The following is a 22,069-nucleotide window of genomic DNA, read 5'->3' as shown; positions in this document are numbered from 1 at the left end:
GGTTAACATGTTACCTATAATAGTTAACATGAGCAGGCATGAGAAAGAGAAAGGGTAAAATTAGGATTTTAGGTGGACTTGCGTCAAATCATGAGCTAGCATGAGTTGGAGGGGGCCTGAGCATAATTTTTTCAAAGAAAAGCTGCAGCACATTGGTGAAAGTAGGAAGGACTGGGGCACATTGAAACTTGGAATTTGGGGCCTCAAAGCAATTTTTCCTTTTTTTAATAGGATGAAGATACGCAGTTGTTTCTATTCGATACAGAGGAATCCACGCCTCCTTGTTTGAAGAGTGCAGCACAAAAGTCTCAGTTGTCCACTGCCAACCAATTAATCATTGGAAAAAAACCCTCTCATTGGAACAAATATATGAATTTTACAGTCAAACTCGTCAACTGCCACCAATTAATCATTGGAAAAACCCTTTCATTGGAACAAATATATGAATTTTGCAGTCAAACTCGTCAACTTCCAACCTATTATATAATCATTGGAAAAAAGCCCTTTCATTTGCAACTTCCCTCCTTCTGCATTCAGAGAGAAGAAAGCCAGCCATGGCTTCAACATCTCCTCTTGTCGTGTATTTTGAGAAGGTGGGGTTCGAAACCGAAGGAGTTAATGGGTTTATGAGCAAAGTTATAGATGTTAACGAGGCCAGGACTCAGTTGCTGTTCTCTGTTCCAATGATCCTCACCAACATGTCGTATTATGCTGTTACCCTCGTCGCCGTTATGTTTGCTGGTCATCTGGGTGATGTTGAGCTTGCTGGCGCTACTCTTGGCAATTCTTGGGGGACTGTTACTGGGTTAAGTCTCATGGTAATTATAATAAAAAAAAATTCACCCCTCGCTAATTTACGACAGTTTTTGGTAATTTTCTTTCTGTATGACTCATGTCGCATTCATAAATGATCTGACTAGGTTTTAAGCTGGCTGTTAATTATGTGATGCAATTCCCCGCCTTTTATCGTAACCTGCTTTGAAAAAAGATGCAGAATATGAGTGGCTTATTTCTACATTCACGTATTCATATTCAACAAGAGTCGTATTCTATACGGTGTGTTTTATTCAAATATCATTTCACATTTGTAGAGATCTCTGAGAAGACCTAAAGATTCATATGTTGTAGTTCGAAAAAAAAAAAGATACAGGGCATTGTAGAGACATTGAAAACACTGTATTCATGATTATTATGCCGACATAATAGTTTTCTTTTCTCCATTTAATTTGATCCCTTGCAATATGCCACTGATAAGGGGCAAAAGGTAATGAAAACTGAACCTGCATATTTCCAAATGTTATCATTCAAATGTTTGAATCTTTCCGATTTTCACTTGCATTTAAGTATAATATGAGCCAAACATTATAGCATGGCAATTGCTTTTTCTTTTACGTTCAATGACCATTTTTGCTCTTAATTCTTCAACCGTTTCAGGCTGGCTTGAGTGGAGCTCTTGAGACTCTTTGTGGTCAAGGATACGGAGCAAAACAATACAGAATGTTGGGGATAAATTTACAATCATCGATTATCCTGACTACATTCGCTTCAATTATCGTATCTATATTGTGGTACTTCTCAGAACCGGTATTACTTTTGCTGCACCAAGATCCTAGTGTAGCGAAAATGGCTACCATCTATTTGAGATTTCTACCGGTATTACTTTTGCTGCACCAAGATCCTAGTGTAGCGAAAATGGCTACCATCTATTTGAGATTTCTGATACCTGGACTATTTGCCTACGCCTACCTACAGTGCCTAGTGAGATTTCTCCAGACTCAGTCACTGGTGGTTCCTCTAGTTATTTGCTCTCTACTCCCCCTTGTTTTCGATGTGGGATTAACATATTTATTTGTTCATACCTTGGGCCTCGGTTTCATTGGATCACCATTGGCTAGCTCAATATCACTGTGGATATCAGTGTTTATGTTGGCGATATATGTCAATTATTCAGAGAAATTTAGATACACTTGGGAAGGATTATCCATGGAATCATTCCACCATGTGCTTCCTAGTTTGAAGCTGGCAATATCCTCCGCATTAATGATGTGGTTAGTTCTTTCCTTGTCCCTAGTTTCCTCTATTTCAATGCTGACAGGGCTCAAATTTATGGATATTATGTTATCTGGCTCAAATTTATGGGCATCAGATTATCTGTATAGCATCTTCCTTGATGTGTTAGCTAACTTAGATCTTGTTCTTGTTGTCATAGTTTGGAATGTTGTGCTTTCGAGATTCTAGTGTTGCTGGCTGGATTGATGCCGAACTCTGAGAACAGTACTTCACTTGTTGCTATGTGGTATGCCTACTTGCCCTTCTCCTGATTTTAAATAAATTTATCGTATTTTCCCACTGCATATGCATTCTAAAGCTAGGTTTTGCTTTGAAAACAGTGTCCAGACGGAAGCCGTTGCGTACATGATCACATATGGATTTAGTGCAGCAGTGAGGTACAAAACGTATCCTCATCTATTTCCATTACAAACTCTCTAGTCTCTAACAAAAAAAACTTCTTACATAGTTTCTGATTTCGTTATCGTCGCAGCACTCGAGTGTCAAATGAGATGGGTGCTGGAAACATCAAGAAGGCTAAGAACGCCATATCTGTCACGCTGAAGCTCTCTTTCTTTCTCGCTCTCACTTTTATTCTTTCACTAGCATTTGGCCAGAAGATTTGGGCCAAATCTTTCACCAAAAACGCCATGATCATTAAAGAATTTGCTTCGATGATTCCCTTGCTCTCGGTGTCTATACTGTTGGACTCAGCACAAGGAGTTCTATCAGGTGAAGATCACTAAAGTTTCTATGAAAATTTAGAATTTAGAATTTTATTTGTGGAGTTAATATTCCTAAATTTCAGATCACTAAAGTTTCTATGAAAATTTAGAATTTAGAATTTTATTTGTGGAGTTAATATTCCTAAATTTCATGGTTTTGTAGGAGTGTCTAGAGGATGTGGTTGGCAGCATTTAGCAGCTTGGACCAATTTAGCATGTCATGGTTTTGTAGGAGTGTCTAGAGGATGTGGTTGGCAGCATTTAGCAGCTTGGACCAATTTAGCATGTTTTTACTTATTCGGCATGCCAGTGGCTCTCCTCTTTGGATTTAAGCTCGGGTTTTACGATAAGGTATGTTAACTTCATTTTAAATGTAAACAATCCTATGTTTGTTGGCGCATGAGCCTGAAGAAATGGGTTAAATTTGTATGTATGTTTTCTTCATCAATTGAAATCACAAGACCGCTACACGCATATGCATATATACAATTTGCGTAAGGTAATAGATTTCGTATTTGGAGCAGAAAATAGTATAATTCATGCATTAAATGCAACCATTGCCAATTGCAAAGCTTTCTAGCATATTGACTTGAGGATTCTTGATACTTCTAAAAGGTGTGGTCTTACCATAGTAATTGTGTATGGCGTATGAGTGGACATCATGTTGTATTGAAAGAGGTTAACTGTGTTATAAGAGAAAACTAACAATCTCCCTCACGAGAAAATATTCAATGGTCCCAGTTCATTGCATTAATGATGCACCGGATTAATTTCAGTTGTTGGATAAGCGCACAAATCAGTAAATCTTTTAGTCCAAATGGTTGACATCTTTTTGGTGTCTCGTTAATGTAATGCATCACGGAGTTATATATTGTCATTTTTGGTGCCCTCATTAATGTACTACAACAGTCTCTACCATTATATTATGTCCTATGTCCCTCTTTCACCCAACTATGAGAGACAAGAATATATAACTACCAGTGATACACATGTACTCTCTACAATAATGGGATTGTACATATGTTGTTTAGCAGTTTCCTCATTTAATGTCACATAATGGTCCATGACATTTGAGCATACAAATTTTGGATCAACTATTTATAGGGCAATAGCAGGTTGCCAACTTCTTACAAAGGGTAAATTTTCTTCTACCAAGCAACTAAATATAGCACCAGTCGTTCTCTCAACAGAAAAAGAAAGAAGACCCCTATGCTATAGGTGTATATATATATTATAGAAAGACAATAACATTCATCATGATGTAAAAATTTCAAAGACACGGAATTAAGCTTAGACGTTCATCATGAATGTAATATATTCTTCTTTTTTTTAATTAATTTTGTGTTGGGGAGAAGATTCCCTTATATACGCATGAAGAGATCTAAACTCTTATTGTTCTATTTGTGCAGGGATTGTGGCTAGGTCTAATCTGTGGGCTCTTTTGTCAAGCAACAACTCTCCTCGTGATCACTATCCGTTCAAAGTGGACTAAATTGGATTTGGTAGCTCAGGATGAAAAAATCAACTCTCCTCGTGATCACTATCCGTTCAAAGTGGACTAAATTGGATTTGGTAGCTCAGGATGAAAAAATTCGGCTGCTTGTTTAGCTGGAACTATATATTATCAGAGAGTGGTATATATCGTAAGGTATTATTGGCTTAGATGATAAACCATAGGGATTTTTGTATGTAAACAGTTTCTAAGTGGAAGATTTTTGGGAACATTTTATATGAAGGGCATGCTTCCCTTGTTTCTCATATGTTACTTTGAGAAATGTTTGGGTACCTTCTTCTTTGTTGCATTAGAATGTTCATCTCTCAAGTAGTAGTACCTGATCTTAATTGTAACATGATCACTCAAAAAGCTATAGAGCTCCTAAGTGAAAAGGAGATTTTGTACAATTTATATATACAAGTATTCTGAATTAGTATGTTGTATGTAGAATACTCTTGTTCCGATGGGATACAGATACGGATATTATGAATGCAAGTGAGTATCTCAACTCGTGTCCAAATAATCAGATTATGTATTGATTGAACAATTTCAATATTCGTTCATTTTCACCTTAGATTAGTGGATGTGAGATCCATTTTTGTGATCCACCATAGTTTTTTTTGATATGTCAAAAATGTGCTTGGACTCTGATTTGAGAAATTTTGTTACATTTAAGTAGGTTTTTGTCTAGCATGATATATATACTTTTCTAATCTTATATGTTATCCTCATCTCTACATTTTATCTTTATATGTTGTTATTTCAATTGATCAGTATCCATAGTTGATTTTGACATATAAGCACAATGTAATCTCCTTACCAACCACCCTTGTATTTGTATCTTACTAGTTGAATTGCACGTGCAATGCACGTGGTAAATTTTTGTATGTAGACTGTTATATTGTGACCCAAATTGCTTTTGGGCCTATGGGCCATCTATTTGCATTGTAGTATGTAATATGGGGTAGTAGAATGAAAATTTGAGTTGAGAAGTTCTCACCAAACTATCATTTTTCTCTCTACCGCTTTCCCTTATCAAAAAACCCTAACAATCTGGTATCAGAGCCGCCGTCGCCGTCAGATCCATCTCCGTTCATCGTCGCCGTCGAGCACCAGCTCGAGTTCGTCGCCCTCGTCTAGTTCGAGTTCGTCGCCCTAGGTCGAGTTCGCCGTCGTCAAGCTCGAGACAGCCCCAGTTCGTCATCCTTCGTCCAGCTCGGTTCGTCCAGATCGGAGTAGCAGCTCGACCTCATCGGTTCGCCGTCATCCCGCGAGAAGCCCTCCACTCCGAGTTCGTCCAGCTCGAGTTCATCTCCGACGAGCTTGAGCCCTTCGACTCCGGCATCGGATCCTCCTCCGCTCTTTGGTCCTTCGACTCTGGCATCGGTAACTTGGACTCTTTGGCTTATACATTGGGGATTTTGCAACCGTGCTTCTGTTCGTTTTTCTGGGGAGTTTATATTGGGGATTCTATTCATTTTGGCCCAATACTATTCAAATTGCACGAGAGATTCGTTCTTGGGGTTGTTTGGTGCTTTTGATTAAATCTGAAGCTGTTAAATTGGCATTTGTGAATGGAGATGACTGGAAAATTTGATATTGAGAAGTATGATGGGAAGACGAGTTTTGCACTTTGGCAAGTGCGGATGGCCGCCATATTGTCCAGTCTTGGAATTAAGGGCGCCATATATGGTAGAGATAAGTTGGTTGAAGCCGTTACCGATAAGAAGTGGCTTGATATGGATGATAAAGCTCTTTCGACCATCCAATTGTGTTTGAGCAATTCAACACTACAAGAGGTCCTTTCGGAAAAGACCGCCAAGGGTTTATGGGAGAAATTGGAGAGTATCTACATGAAAAAGTCTCTTACCAACCGATTGCGGTTAAAGTTGCGCCTCTACACTCTTCGTATGGTTGAAGGTACATCCATTTACGATCATATTTCGGAGTTTGCATCATTATTAAATGATTTGGACAAGTTTGGTGCTAAGGTAGAGGATGAGGACCAAGCTTTATTGTTGTTGTGCTCATTGCCGGCTTCTTATAAGGCTTTTAGAGACATGATGATCTATAGTAGAGATCAAATCACTCTTGAGGATGTGAAGAGCAATCTACAAGCCAAGTTACATATTGATAATGAGATGACCAATTTGGAGAAAGGAGTTCAAGGCGTTGGTTTGGTTGTTGATCGGGGTAGGTCGAAGGACAAAACCCCGAAATATTCAAGGACCCGTTCAAAGTCAAGACACAAGAATCTCACATGTAATTATTGTAAGAAGAAGGGACACATTCTAGCCGATTGTTTCAAGCTCAAAAACAAACAAAAGGCGGATAAAGGTGCTTCTTCGGGAGAGGCCAATGTGGCCAATTGTGACACGATGGATACTTTGTGTGTGGTTGATACCAACATTGATGACAAGAATTGTTGGGTTATGGATACGGGTGCATCACAACACATGACTCCTAATCGAGATTGGTTTGAGACCTATGAGCCCACGGATGGTAAAGTGCTTATGGGAAATAACAATTTGTGCAAGGTTGAAGGGATTGGTTCGGTAAAGATCAAGTTTCATGATGGCAAGATCCGAAGAGTGACGGGTGTGAGACACATACCCGCTTTGACAAAGAGTTTAATTTCTTTGGGTTCTTTAGAAGAAAAGGGATGCAAGTTCCAAAGTGAAGGTGGAGTTCTTCGTGTGTCAAAAGGGGCTCTCACAATCATGAGAGCAAGAAGAGTTGGAACTCTCTATTTCTTGCAAGGTTCTACGGTCACGGGCTCGGCGGCTATTGCGGCTCCTACCTCGGATGCGGATGTTACGAAGTTGTGGCATATGAGGTTGGGGCATATGAGCGAGCGAGGAATGACCATTTTGAGTAGGAGAGGCTTGTTGTGCGGCCAATGCACCGGCAATATGGAGTTTTGTGAACATTGTGTACTTGGCAAGCAAAAGAGATTGAGCTTCTCGACGGCCATTCATTCGACCAAGGGAACATTGGACTACATCCATTCGGATCTTTGGGGACCCTCTCAAGTGCCATCTAGAGGAAATGGCTCCCGTTACATGCTCACTTTTATTGATGATTTCTCAAGGAAGCTTTGGGTTTATTTCTTGAAAGAGAAAAGTGAAGTGTTCAAAAACTTCAAAGAATGGAAGTCTCTTATGGAAAAGCAAACGGGAAGGAAAGTGAAAAGGTTGAGGACCGATAATGGTTTAGAATTTTGCAACCGTGAGTTTGACAACTTTTGTAAGGCCGAAGGGATTGTTCGTCATAAGACGGTTGTACACACTCCACAACAAAATGGTGTTGCCGAAAGGGCAAATCGGACACTACTTGAAAGAGCTCGGTGTATGCTTTCCAATGCGGGTTTGGGTAAGGAGTTTTGGGCCGAGGCCATAAGCACGGCATGCTACTTGATGAATCGATCTCCTACCACTTCGATTGAGTGCAAGACACCCGAAGAAGTGTGGTCGGGTAAGCCGGCCGATTATTCAAACTTGCGGGTGTTTGGTTGTCCCGCTTATATCCATGTGAATGAAGGAAAGTTGGAGCCAAGGGCGAAGAAGTGCGTTTTTGTTGGGTATCCTATGAATGTGAAGGGGTACAAATTATGGTGTCCTAAATTGTCCAAGTTTCTCATCTCAATGGATGTTACATTTGATGAATCGACTATGTTGAAGACACAAGGTGGAGCATCCGAGCCAACTACCAAGGAGGACAAGACATTTGAGAAGAAGGTGGAGTTTGAAGTGCCGGTCCAACAAGGTGATGAGGCCACGTCACATCATGATGATGCTCATATCGAAGAAGAGGAAGAAGAAGATCAACCATATGCTTTGGCGAGGGACCGCACAAGAAGGGAAATCCGGCCACCTTCAAGATATGGATATTCCGATTATGCTTATTGTTTGTCCATTGCCGAAGATTTGGATTCAAACGAGCCATCTTGTTACAAAGAGGCGATCTCCTCGAAGAATGCGACCGATTGGGTTGCTTGAAGTCATGGGAAAAGAGGATCATGTTTGCTTGTTGAAGAAGTCCCTTTATGGCCTTAAGCAATCCCCGCGGCAATGGTACAAGAAATTTGACTCATTCATGGTAAGTATTGGCTTCCACCGTTCTAGCTATGATAGTTGTGTTTACTTCAAAAAGCTAGTGAGTGATGAGTTCATCTATTTGTTGCTCTATGTTGATGATATGTTGATTGCGGCCTCCGATTTGGGAGAAATTCGAAAGGTGAAGGAGCAACTTGGTTCGGCATTTGAGATGAAAGATTTAGGGGCCGCCAAAAGGATTCTTGGCATGGAGATCACAAGGGACCGGTCCAACCGGAAACTATCTCTTTCACAAAAGAGTTTTGCCGAGAAGGTGATACGCCGATTTGGTATGGAAAGGACAAAGGTTGTGTCTACTCCTCTTGCGATGCATTTCAAGCTTAGCGCCGACATGAGCCCGAAATCCGATCATGAGAAGAGCTATATGGAGAAAGTTCCATATTCAAGTGCGGTTGGGAGTCTTATGTACTTGATGGTGTGTACTCGGCCCGACATAGCTCAAGCCGTTAGTGTGGTAAGTAGGTATCTTTCTTGTCCCGGAAAAGGGCATTGGGAAGCGGTGAAGTGGATTTTCCGCTATTTGAAGGGTACCATTGATGCTCATTTGGAGTTTGGAAGGAACAATGATAATCTAACGGGTTATGTGGATGCGGATTTTGCGGGTGATCTTGATAAGAGACGGTCTTTGACCGGTTATGTGTTTACTTTTGGAGGATGTGCAATTAGTTGGAAGTCTCAACTTCAATCAACCGTTGCACTCTCAAGCACCGAAGCCGAGTATATGGCAATTACCGAGGCTATTAAGGAGGCTATTTGGCTCAAGGCTTTTGTTGGAGAGATGTCTTCATTTGAGGGTCCTATTGCGATATATTGTGATAACCAAAGTGCCGTTCATTTGACGAAGGATCGCATGTACCATGAGAGGACCAAGCACATCGACATTCGGTATCATTTTGTTCGAGATGTGATCACGGAAGGGAAGGTTGTCGTGAAGAAGATTGGTATCGAATCAAATCCCGCCGATATGCTCACTAAGTCTCTTCCAATTGCAAAGTTTAAGTTTTGCTCAAGTTCGGTGGTGCTTTGTTTCTAGTTTGTTGCTAGTTGTCTTTGTTTGTTGCTACTTTATGCTAGTTGTGTTTTTATGTATGTTTTTGTTTGGGTTAGTTTTATGCTTATAGCTTGTTTGGGCGCAATTTGTCTCAAGGTGGAGATTGTTATATTGTGACCCAAATTGCTTTTGGGCCTATGGGCCATCTATTTGCATTGTAGTATGTAATATGGGGTAGTAGAATGAAAATTTGAGTTGAGAAGTTCTCACCAAACTATCGTTTTTCTCTCTACCGCTTTCCCTTCTTATCAAAAAACCCTAACATAGACAGTATCTAAGTGGAAGATTTTTGGGTACATTTGATATGAAGGGCATGCTTCCCTTGTTTCTCATATGTTACTTTGAGAAATGTTTGAGGACCTTCTTCTTTGTTGCATTAGAATGTTCATCTCTCAAGTAGTAGTACCAGATCTTAATTGTAACATGATCACTCAAAAAGCTATAGAGCTCCTAAGGGAAAAGGAGAATTTGTACAATTTATACATACAAGTATTCTGAATTAGTATAATGTTGTATGTAGAATACTCTCGTTCCGATGGGATACAGATACGGATATTATGAATGTAAGTGAGTATCTCAACTCGTGTCCAAATAATCAGATTATGTATTGATTGAACAATTTCAATATTCGTTCTACAAGAAATCAGGTCTTTAATGACCAAAATTTGTGAAGGGACCATTTGATCGTCATTAATCTGTATAAAATAACGACGGTTTTTAAAACCTTCATCGAGTTATCACAAATATTAAAGGAATGACATGAGATGGGATAACGGTTTTCTAGTCCCTTCGTTGATTTGATCCTAATATCGTTGTTATTAGACCTCCTCAAACACGAAGGGGGTGTATTACCTTCATTTATGATAAATCCTAATCATAACAAGACTAATAAATTAATAAAAATAATATAAAAAGCATAATAAAACCCAATTACCCGATATCTCTCCGTCCCTCTTATCGTAGCTAAACCCTAGTTAGAAAAATTTCCTCCCTTCTGTTCTTCGTCATCCTCAGCCGGCGAAATTCTCGTCCTCCTCCGGCGGTCCCCCCTTCTCCATGTTCTCCTCCATCATCCTCAGCCGTCCTCTCTCCGAATCGTTCTCCTGTTCAAACTCAGTTTCCCTTCAAGCTCATCGACGACCAAATCTATCCACTGTCCGATCGTCTGTTGCCAAAATCAGGTGACCTCTATGAGTGATTTGAATTGCATACACACCAAATTATTTCTTGATGATTTGCCCTAATTATGTAAAATTATATATCGGTATCCTAATGATCCGTACCCTACTAGAAATTGCAAACACATCAGAATTAATTCACAAAGGAAAATGAGAACTAACTACACTTTCTACAGATAATCCTACACCCTAATTATTTTGATTGATTAGCTATGCACATTGGACATGCCCATATTCCAAAAAAAGTATGAACAGCCTACCCTTTAGTTGTTTCCCTTATCTGTATCCTTAAATGTTTCAAACATGTAAAGTTCATAATTGCAACATATGCATTGGGAAATTCAGGTTATAGATATTGAGGAAATGGCATGGGCACCAAGATATGGATTGAAAGGAATGATTGATGCATCTCTTCGCATAATAACGAGTTCAAGTCATGGTGATTCATAGAAGAAAATTATGCCTTTGGAGTTTAAAACTGGCAAAGGAACTACTGGTCAGGTACTAACTCCTTTTCAATTTACTGCTGAAATTTGTATTGTTTTGTTTCAATTTTATCACTATTATTTTAATGCCATTGTTTAGCTTCCATAAGTTTCTCATTTATTGCAAATAATATTACATTGTAAAAATGTTTAATTCAAATATATATTCATCCATAATTGATGTTTGTAATGATTTATTCATGATTATACTATATTTACATATTGTCATCTTCATTATTTTATTTTGTAGTTCCTTATGGTTAGAACTCCATTTGAAAATATTGTACCATCCTAAACTTCCACATTGTAAAGTGAAAATGAAAGAAATTATCCTCCTTAATTGTAACCTTTATATACATTAGCCAGCAGGTCATCAGTTGCAGTGAAATGAGTTTGGTCTTGGATTAAAACAGATGAGTTATCATAAATTAAGTCTCCCCAGGTTTTGTGCTCTTGCAACACTATCAAAGTTTGTGTAAGAGATGTTGACTCTTGGTTGTGATGCTTATGCCCAAAGTTATTAGATTATTTACTTGAAACTGCTTTAGGTATGCCTAAAATTTAGACTTGAGGATTATAGATCTTAGTTTGGGTTCAAAACTTTTTGTCCTCCATCTAAAAAGTGAACCTTGTTTCTCAGAGAATAGCTACATTAGTTTTGTTTTGAATGAAAGATCAATTTATTTTAATTAAATCCGCGAAGCGTAAGTGTACTTACTGTTCTTACTCATACTTTACTTATAGTGCATATTCGTAATTGATGACTCTAACAAGTTGTATATCTATTATGTTTCCTTGTCATCTTTATGCTTCGTGTCATCACAACAATAACAACAATAGAATGTCGCATACCTATTCTCAGACCTATTTCTGGATTTGTTCATAGGCTTATATCCTATATTGGCATCTGTTGGATCAACATTAGCGTATTATTGATTCACTATGATAGTGTATTAATATTTCACGCTAAATCTTTGTATTTTAGTTCTTATATTCTATTGCCATTTACTTTGCTTAGAGGGCTGAAACTTCGATCCTCCTTGTTTGTGAATATTTAGTGTGTTTATTTTTTTGACATGATCCTATCATAATGTGGATGCATGGAATTAAGCATGTGTTGGTGAGTTTTTCAATGGGGAACTGAGTGTCTCCTATGGACAAAGAATACTTAGGTTTATATTCTTGGTGAGTTTTTCAATGGGGAACTGAGTGTCTCCTATGGACAAAGAATACTTAGGTTTATATTTTCAGTCTTCTCTGTTTTCTCCCATTTCAATAACCTTATAGTAGGTTTCTTAACTTGACAATTATTTAATTAAAGAAGAGAATTAATGACCGGAATAAGTTGACGGCTCTCAAGTTACCTTTCAAAAAAGGAAGCAGCGTTTCTTTTACCTCCCAATACTTTACTTATTCTTGATGCTTATTTTCTGTGTAATTTATAAAATCCTTGTGGATTAATGCTTCCACATTTCCAAGACTTTTTTCACTTTACCCTCACAAGTCCTTGGAGATATAATCATAAATTTAAGTTTGATAATAATGCGAAAGTGTTCCATGAAACCCGAAAGAAAGCTAATAAAACACTAGATATTAGGGATCAAGATAAATATGTAAGTAGAATATATATTTAAGTTTGATAATAATGCATTATATAGTACTAACATATGAATTTAATTTTTATAGAAATCGTTCAAGTCAAACAAGCAAACCTTTCACTTTCAGACATTGAGATAAGCAATCTCATGGTCACATCACTGTATTTGGTGACGGGACTACTTTAAAAGATTTGTGAGGACCGCTCCCTAGTTGATCTGATCTGGAAACACGTGTTATAGAAGAAAAGAGAAAGAACTAGATGCTTCAACAACGCTTAGATGAGCAGGAGCAACAACAACATCAACAACAACAAATGATGTTTGACTTAGAGTCACAAGTGAAAGCTATGCATGAACTTTTTTTAGGCAACAATCTAATACTTCATTGACTCCTCAAACTCGAGAACATGTGCAGGGTAAGTAATTATTTTGTAAAATCTCTTATATAATTTTATAAATGACTACTTGCACTAGAGAAAATACGATTTTTACTTAATAAGATAATATTTGCTTAATTGATATTTCTTAATTATGTGATTTTTTTTTATTTTTTAGGCTATCCAAGATTAGGAGAGGGGGAGCTCGAGTCTTCTTTTTGACAATGATTAGAGATGAAAGGATGTGTCTTTCCCAGACTTTTATTTTAATTTGATTTAGATAGTTTCACGTATTTTTCTTTGGAACAATTGGGTTATTAACTCTTGTCATTAGTATTGAATATTTAAGGATGGTGGAATTTTATTTATTGATGTTATTAATGAATGGAGTTTTTGTTTTCCCTTTTATTCATTATTGGGTATTTTTAATATATTTGTGTTGTAAATCTCAGTGTCATGTTGAGAATAATATGAATGTTTTCTATGATAGTTGCCTATTTGGTGGCGGGACTACTTTGAAAGATTTGAGAGGACCGCTCCTTAGTCGATCTGATCTGGAAGCACGGGTTATAGAAGAAAAGAGAAAGAACCAGATGCTTCAACAATGCTTAGATGAGCAGGAGCAACAACAACAAAGAATGTCTGAGTTGGAGTCACAAGTGAAAGCTATGCAAGAACTTTTTTTTAGGCAATCACCTTCATTGACTCCTCAAACTCGAGAACGTGTGCAGGACTAGGTAATTATTTTTTATAAAATCTCTTATATACTTTTATGATTGACTACTTGCACTAAAAAATGTGATTTTTACTTAATAAGATAATATTTGCTTAATTGATATTTCTTAATTATGTGATTTTTTTAAATTTTTTAGGCTATCCATGCAAGATTAGGAGGGGGTAACTCGAGTCTTCTTTTGACGATGATTAGAGATGAAAGAATGTGTCTTCCCCAAACTTTTATTTTAATTTGTTTTAGATAGTTTCATGTAATTTTCTTTGGAACAATTAGGATATTAACTCTTATTATTAGTATTGAATATTTGAGGATGGTGAAATTTTATTTATTGATGTCATTAATAAATAGAATTTTTATTTTACCTCTTATTCATTATTGGGTATTTTTAATATATTTTTGTTGTGAATAATAGTTGCCTATGAATGAAAAATTTATTATTAATGTAAATTAGAAATTTGTAGTCTACAATGACGATTTTATAAACCGTATTTTGTTCATCAACGAAGGGAAAGCACAGTCGTTGATGGGTTACTAATTGCCCATTATGAGGACTTTTACGATGGTATCCAACCATCATTAATTAGTCTTTAACGATGGGAAAATATCCCCGTAACTAATGGTAACGACGGGAAAATATCCCCGTAACTAATGGTAACGACGGGAAAATATCAAGTCACTAATGGTAACGACGGAAAAATATCCCCGTTACTGATGGTAACGACGGTGATAATTACCGTCGTAAATATTAATGACGGTAATATGTTCCGTCGTTATAGACTCTACAACGACGGGTAGTATATCCCTTCGTGACCCTTTATCGAAGAGGGCTTCAACGACGGGTGATGAAGGGATTTTTCCCCGTCGTTAGCATATAATAACGAAGGTTTTCAGCTCTTTAACGAAGGGAAATCCCTTCGTTAAAGATGTAATTTCTTGTAGTAATTTTCACCTTAGATTAGTGGATGTGAGATCCATTTTTGTGATCCACCATAGTTTTTTTTTTTTTTTGATATGTCAAAAATGTGCTTGGACTTTGATTTGAGAAATTTTGTTACATTTAAGTAGGTTTTTGTCTAGCATGATATATATATTTTTCTAATCTTATATGTTATTCTCATCTCTACATTTTATCTTTATATGTTGTTATTTCAATTGATCAGTATCCATAGTTGATTTTGACATATATGCACAATGTAATCTCCTTACCAACCACCCTTGTATTTGTATCTTACTAGTTGAATTGCACGTGCAATGCACGTGGTAAATTTTTGTATGTAAACAGTATCTAAGTGGAAGATTTTTGGGTACATTTGATATGAAGGGCATGCTTCCCTTGTTTCGCATATGTTACTTTGAGAAATGTTTGAGGACCTTCTTCTTTGTTGCATTAGAATGTTCATCTCTCAAGTACCAGATCTTAATTGTAACATGATCACTCAAAAAGCTATAGAGCTCCTAAGGGAAAAGGAGAATTTGTACAATTTATACATACAAGTATTCTGAATTAGTATAATGTTGTATGTAGAATACTCTCGTTCCGATGGGATATAGATACGGATATTATGAATGTAAGTGAGTATCTCAACCCGTGTCCAAATAATCAGATTATGTATTGATTGAACAATTTCAATATTCGTTCATTTTCACCTTAGATTAGTGGATGTGAGATCCATTTTTGTGATCCACCATAGTTTTTTTTTATATGTCAAAAATGTGCTTGGACTCTGATTTGAGAAATTTTGTTACATTTAAGTAGGTTTTTGTCTAGCATGATATATATATTTTTCTAATCTTATATGTTGTCCTCATCTCTACATTTTATCTTTATATGTTGTTATTTCAATTGATCAGTATCCATAGTCGATTTTGACATATATGCACAATGTAATCTCCTTACCAACCACCCTTGTATTTGTATCTTACTAGTTGAATTGCACGTGCAATGCACGTGGTAAATTTTTGTATGTAAACAGTATCTAAGTGGAAGATTTTTGGGTACATTTGATATGAAGGGCATGCTTCCCTTGTTTTTCATATGTTACTTTGAGAAATGTTTGAGGACCTTCTTCTTTGTTGCATTAGAAGGTTCATCTCTCAAGTAGTAGTACCAGATCTTAATTGTAACATGATCACTCAAAAAGCTATAGAGCTCCTAAGGAAAAAAGAGAATTTGTACAATTTATACATACAAGTATTATGAATTAGTATAATGTTGTATGTAGAATACTCTCGTTCCAATGGGATACAGATACGGATATTATGAATGTAAGTGAGTATCTCAACCCGTGTCCAAATAATCAGATTATGTATTGATTGAACAATTTCAATATTCGTTCATTTTCACCTTAGATTAGTGGATGTGAGATCCATTTTTGTGATCCACCATAGTTTTTTTTTATATGTCAAAAATGTGCTTGGACTCTGATTTGAGAAATTTTGTTACATTTAAGTAGGTTTTTGTCTAGCATGATATATATATTTTTCTAATCTTATATGTTATCCTCATCTCTACATTTATCTTTATATGTTGTTATTTCAATTGATCAGTATCCATAGTCGATTTTGACATATATGCACAATGTAATCTCCTTACCAACCACCCTTGTATTTGTATCTTACTAGTTGAATTGGGGTAAATTTTTGTATGTAAACAGTTTCTAAGTGGAAGATTTTTGGGTACATTTGATATGAAGGGCATGCTTCCCTTGTTTCTCATATGTTACTTTGAGAAATGTTTGAGGACCTTCTTCTTTGTTGCATTAGAATGTTCATCTCTCAAGTAGTAGTACCAGATCTTAATTGTAACATGATCACTCAAAAAGCTATAGAGCTCCTAAGGGAAAAGGAGAATTTGTACAATTTATACATACACGTATTCTGAATTAGTATAATGTTGTATGTAGAATACTCTCGTTCTGATGGGATACAGATACAGATATTATGAATGTAAGTGAGTATCTTAACCCGTGTCCAAATAATCAGATTATGTATTGATTGAACAATTTCAATATTCGTTCATTTTCACCTTAGATTAGTGGATGTGAGATCCATTTTTGTGATCCACCATAGTTTTTTTTTATATGTCAAAAATGTGCTTGGACTCTGATTTGAGAAATTTTGTTACATTTAAGTAGGTTTTTGTCTAGCATGATATATATATTTTTCTAATCTTATATGTTATCCTCATCTCTACATTTTATCTTTATATGTTGTTATTTCAATTGATCAGTATCCATAGTCGATTTTGACATATATGCACTATGGAATCTCCTTACCAACCACCCTTGTATTTGTATCGTATCTAGATCCAGCCAGCTAGAAGGTATGTAACCTAACTCTCAAACCTCAATAATGGTTGACATCTTTCTTATTACATCAAAGTTTATCGTAATAAGTTCTAGGTTAACCAATTAATCTTGCTCTTAATTTGCTCACTGTTTCAGACTGGCTTGAAGCACGCACCCAAGCAATGGTACAAGAAATTTGATTCTTTCATGTTGAGTCATGGCTATCAGAGGACAGTTACAGATTCGTGTGTGTATTTCAGGAGACTTTTAGATTCTAGCTTCATTATCCTTTTGGTTTATGTGGATGATATGTTGATTGTTGGTTAGGACAGTCAGATGATCATTGCGCTGAAGAAGGAGTTATTTAAATCCTTTGACATGAAGGATTTAGGATCGGCACAGCGGATTCTTGGTATGAATATTGCTCGTGACAGGAAAGCCAGAAAGTTGTGGTTATCACAAGAGAAATATGTTGAACGCGTGAGAGCAATGGATCACCCAACGAATGGATTGCTTGATAGATTCAACATATATAAAAGATGTCAAGTCAGTCAGTACTCCTCTTGCAGGTCATTTAAAGCTTAGCCAATAAGTTTTGCCCTGACTACAGATGAGGAAAGAGTGAGATGGTGAATATTCCTTACTTTTCAGCTGTAGAGAGTTTGATGTATGTCATGGTTTGCACTCGACCAGATATAGCTCATGCAGTTTGAGTTATGAGCAGATTTCCTTCTAATCCAGGAAAAGTTCATTGTGAATGTGTAAAGTGGATCTTAAAATGTTTGAAAGACAGTTCGAGATTATGTTTGAGTTTTTGACATTCGAAGGCAATATGATATGGTTTTGCAGATGTAGATATGACAGATGATCTCGATCACAGAAAATCTACCTTATGTTGGTTGTTCACTTTTGCAAGGGGAGATGTATCTTGGTAGTTCAGGTTACAGAAGTGTGTTACTTTATCTACAGCAGAGGCGAAGTATATTGCAGTTGCAGAAGCCGATAAGGAGATGGTTTGGTTGAGAAGATTTTTGCAGGAGTTAGACTTGCAGCATGACAATTATCAAGTTTTCAATGATAGTCAAAGTGCTCTTGATTTGAGCAAGAATTCTACATTCTATTCCAAGACAAAACATATTGATGTGAGATATCATTGGCTTAGAGAAACTATTGAGAAAGAGGAGCTGAAGCTTCAGAAGATTCACACGGATAAAAATCAAGCAGATTTTTTAACGAAGATCGTTTCCAGAGAGAAGACCGAGTTATGTCGGTGATTGGCCGGCATTGACATCCACCTCGTTGGGCTGAAGGGAGAGATTGTTGTGGCTCCAGCCTAATTGGGGCCCACAAGGACTAGACCAAATTTCTTGAATCCTACTAAGAAAATGATTAATATGGACCTATTCATAATTTGAATAGGAAAGGAGGACCTAGGGATAAATTTTCTTTATTAAAGGAATTGGGCACGGGAAGAGCATCACCCTGAGATCAGTTTTCCTGTAGCTACAGTTACACGAGAGTTTATCGAGCGCTGTGTGGATTTCGAAGAGAGAGAGAGGGGGGAGAGAGAGAAAAAAGTTAAGATTCTGAATAGCTCGGTTGTCCGTTTACAGTGATTCAAAAGTCATTGTCTTCAGAACAACGACGTCGTCGAGGGTACGGTGTCAATTTCTCCACAAGAGTTAGAAATTTGTGGTGAGACGGATTTTAGGGTCCTAGAGGTAACGTATTTTTTCTTTGTGATTCGACCCTCAAGTTCGGGTGTAACTTTGAGGGATTATACTCTCGACTGATAGTGAAATATTACTCACTGGATTGCCCCATAGACATAGGCACGATTTGTCGAATTACGTTAAATCTTGGTGTTTGCTTGCGTGTGGTATTTTTATTGGTGCCATTATTTATTTAGTGTTTAATTCCGCATATTAATCTCCATAAAATTCCTAACATTTTCCTATATATAATAAAGCATGTTCAAGTGATCGTTATGCTCACGATCACTATTCGTCCAAAATGGACTAAATTGGATTTTGGTGTTTGAACAAAATTATAAAGGATATTTTTCTCAGTGAAAATTATTGTTCACAATTTTAAGGGGTTTATTATTAAAGTTTTAAAGCTAAAGTGGGTTTTCTAGTAACCCATAAACTCAAAGGGTTTTTCAAATATTTTAAAAGTTACGAGGGGTTTATCATCCAAATTTAACGGGGCTTCTAATATTTAGCCTAACAAGCACATTATTTTCCTAGTAAGCCTTTTCCCCCTGAAACCTTGGCTCAGAACCAGCTAAGCAACACTTCTATTGTTCAACTGGCCTAGTGATTGGGACTTTGGGCCTTGGTTCAAAAGATCATTATGTATCCTTAATTTCTAATTATTAAGCACTATAATTCTTGTGTATTCATCTGATCTAGTCTTTCCAGTTTTCATTTGAATTGCTCAGGATTATGCTTTTGTTTGTAAGTCCATAAACTCACAAACAATGATGATGACTTTTCATGCGGCTCAAGTTCTCATTGGATTTAGACCCTTCACTAAAAAAAACATAATAGCGGAAACACTGTAATATCTTAATCATTGATTTTGTATTATGTAGATAAGATTTTTCTTCGAGTGCAAATCAAGAATAATTATAATTCTTAGGATATGATAAGTGTTGGATTTATAATGGATCATAATCGCCGACTATATAATTAATGGTTACGGTAAAAAAATAGTGATGTGTGTGTGTTTATTTTATTTTATTTTTGAAGATACAAATTTGTTGACATCTCATGCAATCCTTTTTTCCCATTTTCTCTCTCTATCTCCTTTTATTTTTTATTTTTGGGTCCTTTCTTCTTATAACCTTATATGAACTATTAGCTTTTCCTTATCGGAATGACAATAATTTAAAGATAATACTTTAAAACTAATAGCGGAAGATGAAACATGAAAACACTATATGCCTATATTGTATTATTAAATGATTTAAATTATTAAAGCCCATTAAGATTAGTCATGTCCCGAGCTTTGTTACAGGGACCCAAAATATGGGACCAACAGGCAGGGCCGGTTCTGAGATTTTAGGGGCCCTGTGCGAAAAGTAAACACAAGGCCCTTCTCTATATACAAAATATCAATAAATTCCAATTTGAATTCCTAAAATGCTAGGGAACAAAATGTTATTGATCAGACATTAAGAAGTAATTTATCCAAATTAAGAATGACCAACATAGAAATATGAGATATCTTCTGTAATACAATGTAAATGAGAAAGCTCAGCTAAAGCAACATGTATAAACAATCACTATGCTGTGTTAATAATCCTTGTTTGTAATTCAGGTATTAACATTTCCACATAAATGAAACAAGCCAGTAAGATACTTAAATCCTGTCAGGACTCTGTTTCCAATAGAAATTAAGAAAGATGGGTAGACACTAGACAAGTGGCTCCAAACAATGTGTAAAAATCTAAACTAAAATACTTCTCAGTTTGTTGAAACATACCTCCGCTTGGGTCTGCGATTGAATATTTCGAGCGGAAGGATTCTTCAGTCCACGTCTATTGGGCATTAGACTTGCAGGCTTGGCAATTTGTTGCTTACTCCTTGTTGGTGCTTGAGCCAAACGACCATCTTCCAAAACGATGTTGATACTATGCCCTAACTTTGTTCCTCATTTCCGAAGCTTTAAAAATAAAATTGGTAGGAAAATTGTTTCTCATTCAGCTTTTTCTTTTGATATACTTGAAAATTAACATGAACTCTTTTGTAATTCAGGGTATCAAATCGTGAATAATAGAACTTCAGCGCATCAAAGGTAAAAGGGCAAAACTTTGGTGGCATTAAAGTGCAAATAACCCAAAAACTTAACTTTGTCTTAACTTAGGCCCCGGTTGGTTCCGGTTTTTGGAAAGGGAAAACTGCCAAAAAGCTAACATTCTTTCCCCCTTTTACCGATCCAAACTTATTAGTTATGAACCTTACTTTTAACGAATTGAATTTAATTATGAACTGTTTTCGAGCTTTTCGACGATTTACCGTTGAAAAACTGAGTGTGCACAGTTAAGGGCTCATTTGCTCCAATTTAAAGCCAAAGTACCAATTTTTAAAGAATCAACAGAGTGAAAAATCAATTTTTTTGAAAGAACCAAGGGGCAAGGGTTTTAGAAAGTCACCAATCAGAATCAAGGTTAGGAGGAGCATCAATCATCCACTCCAGCAACATAAGCCGCCTCGCAAACCACCGGCGAGCCTCCGTGCCCTTCAACTTCGACACCTCGACGACATCAAGCTCCCCCTTATCGGCTTTCAGATCCGATTCCAGCCAAGCCTTGTTCTCAGTTTCCAGCTCAATATCAGGCTCGGATTCGGGCTGGGGTTCGGGTTGGAGGTCGAAATTTGGGAGAAGGCGGCGTGGATCGAGATCGGTTTGGGTCCGAACGAGGAGGAGGAGAGGCCGGTGATTGGGTGAAATCTAGGGTTAGGGTTAGGGTTTTTTTGGAGAGATCGAGATGGAGATCGGAGCTTGAGGAGACTCAAGAGAGGAGCTGATTTTCGGGGTTTTATCAAAAGGGTTGGGTTTAGGGTTTTTGGGGGCCCCCAATTTTAGGGGGCCCTATGCAGTCGATCACCTCGCACTCCCTCAGAACCGGACCTGTCAACAGGAGGACATGTGATGTGTCCCCCTCTTATTGCATAATGAGCTGATCATCATTAATTAGGATAAATTTTCAAATCCAACCTGTTTGTCAAAAAATTCCCAAAAAAAAACTCGTTTCAAACTTAATTTCAAAAACCGACCTAGTTGGACAGAAATTGGGTCGGTTTTTGGAAAAAAAATCCCAAACTTCACAGGAGTTGAAGTCCCGTGAAGTTTTGTTATATAAAAAACTTCACGGGACTTTAACTCCCGTAAAATTTAGGAACTTTTTTTTTCAAAAACCGACCCAGTTTCAGCCAACTAGATCTGTTTTTGAAATTATGTTTGAA

General features: G+C 37.0%; 1 protein-coding gene and 1 long non-coding RNA gene across 2 annotated transcripts; one reads left to right on the top strand and one right to left on the bottom strand.

The window, feature by feature from the left end:
- LOC109848132 (protein DETOXIFICATION 18-like) lies at positions 309-4,880 on the top strand. The gene is made up of 9 exons (XM_020417486.1): positions 309-818; positions 1,435-1,612; positions 1,676-2,048; positions 2,210-2,296; positions 2,391-2,447; positions 2,543-2,781; positions 3,007-3,125; positions 4,184-4,276; positions 4,347-4,880. Exons 1-9 carry the CDS (start codon positions 555-557, stop codon positions 4,380-4,382), a joined length of 1,446 nt encoding a protein of 481 aa, XP_020273075.1. The 5' UTR covers positions 309-554; the 3' UTR covers positions 4,383-4,880.
- LOC109848133 lies at positions 15,510-21,682 on the bottom strand. The gene is made up of 2 exons (XR_002248705.1): positions 21,256-21,682; positions 15,510-20,765 (listed from the first exon to the last, which is right to left on the bottom strand). It is a non-coding gene; the product is annotated as an uncharacterized LOC109848133 (long non-coding RNA).

Source organism: Asparagus officinalis, chromosome 7 (genome assembly GCF_001876935.1).
Source record: "Asparagus officinalis chromosome 7, Aspof.V1, whole genome shotgun sequence".
In the NCBI taxonomy this organism is placed as follows: Eukaryota; Viridiplantae; Streptophyta; class Magnoliopsida; order Asparagales; family Asparagaceae; genus Asparagus; species Asparagus officinalis.
This window is presented reverse-complemented; position numbering and strand designations above follow the sequence as displayed.